General features: G+C 37.9%; 1 protein-coding gene across 1 annotated transcript; it reads left to right on the top strand.

Annotated features, from left to right (window-relative positions):
• Window positions 1-49: 49 nt before the first annotated feature.
• On the top strand, window positions 50-1,147 carry LOC144478042 (uncharacterized; the record flags this gene model as incomplete). Its single annotated transcript, XM_078195765.1, has 1 exon — window positions 50-1,147. A coding segment is annotated over one exon (1,098 nt), but the record flags the coding sequence as incomplete, so codon positions are not given.
• Window positions 1,148-1,247: the final 100 nt, after the last annotated feature.

Genomic DNA, 1,247 nt, shown 5'->3' with positions numbered 1-1,247 from the left:
GCAATCATCAGAGCCAAGATAGATTATGGTTCAATCATCTATAATTCAGCTTGCAATACCACCCTCAAGAAACTAGATAGCATACACAATACGGCTCTAAGAATCGCAACAGGAGCCTTCAGAACAAGCCCAATTCTAAGTGTACTAGAAGAAGCAAACGAACCACCCCTCAGTTTTAGGAGAAAATTACTTAGTACTTCTCAGGCAATAAAAATTTCGACAACCCCAGATAAGCCCGTATACCTAAAAACATTTCCAACAAACTGCCTTATCACTAAGTATACAAAAAAGAAACATTCAAGCAAACCATATTACTACAGAATACATACATATGAAGAAGAATTAAACACCAAATTAACATCCACCATACCTCGAAGACTTCCAACAATTCCACCATGGACAATCCAACCAATAGAAACAAACACTGAACTATTACTCCATGCAAAAGGAAACACAAATCCTGAAATATACCGCTCCTCAATGGCAAAAATTCTAAATAACCATAAAGACTATATACTTATATATACCGACGGCTCCAAATCGGAATCTGGAACTGGATATGCAGTAGTAACACCGGAATCAATAGTTAGAATCAAACTTTCCAACGCAACATCAGTACTCTCAGCCGAACTAATGGGTATAAACCATGCCTTTAAAATAGCACACGAAAAATCCTATCAACGTACTGCCATATTCACCGATTCCTACAGTGCAATAGCAACATTAAATAATAAAATAACAAATAACGACACCATCCTCAATATCATAGAAATCTACCAAAAAATTACATGCAAAGGAAACAAAATAAAGATCATATGGATCCCATCTCACGTCGGCATCCCTGGCAACGAAAGAGCTGACCAAATAGCCAAAGAAGCAACAACATTAACACCGCCAAATGATGACCAAAATTTACACATGGAAGACATGATAAAAACAATCAAAAGCCAGCTAACACAACAATGGGAAACTACATGGAAACAAACAGCTCCACTCCATATAACTAACATTACAGAAAAATTTTTCAATAACTATCAAATGACGAGTACACTACCCAGGAGGGACCAAGTAGCGATTACCCGCATCCGAATTGGTCATTCCAGATACACAAACTCATATCTGCTAACTAAAGAACCACCCCCACAATGTGAAGAATGCAACACCCAAATGACAACGGACCACCTAATCTTAAACTGCCGAAAATACAATTCTCTGCGCACCAAACACAAACTAAACCCACTGCTCAA

This window comes from Augochlora pura, unplaced genomic scaffold (assembly GCF_028453695.1).
Source record: "Augochlora pura isolate Apur16 unplaced genomic scaffold, APUR_v2.2.1 APUR_unplaced_6927, whole genome shotgun sequence".
NCBI classification, from domain to species: Eukaryota; Metazoa; Arthropoda; class Insecta; order Hymenoptera; family Halictidae; genus Augochlora; species Augochlora pura.
The sequence above is the reverse complement of the archived record's forward strand: the minus strand, read 5'-3'. Positions and strand labels throughout refer to the sequence as shown.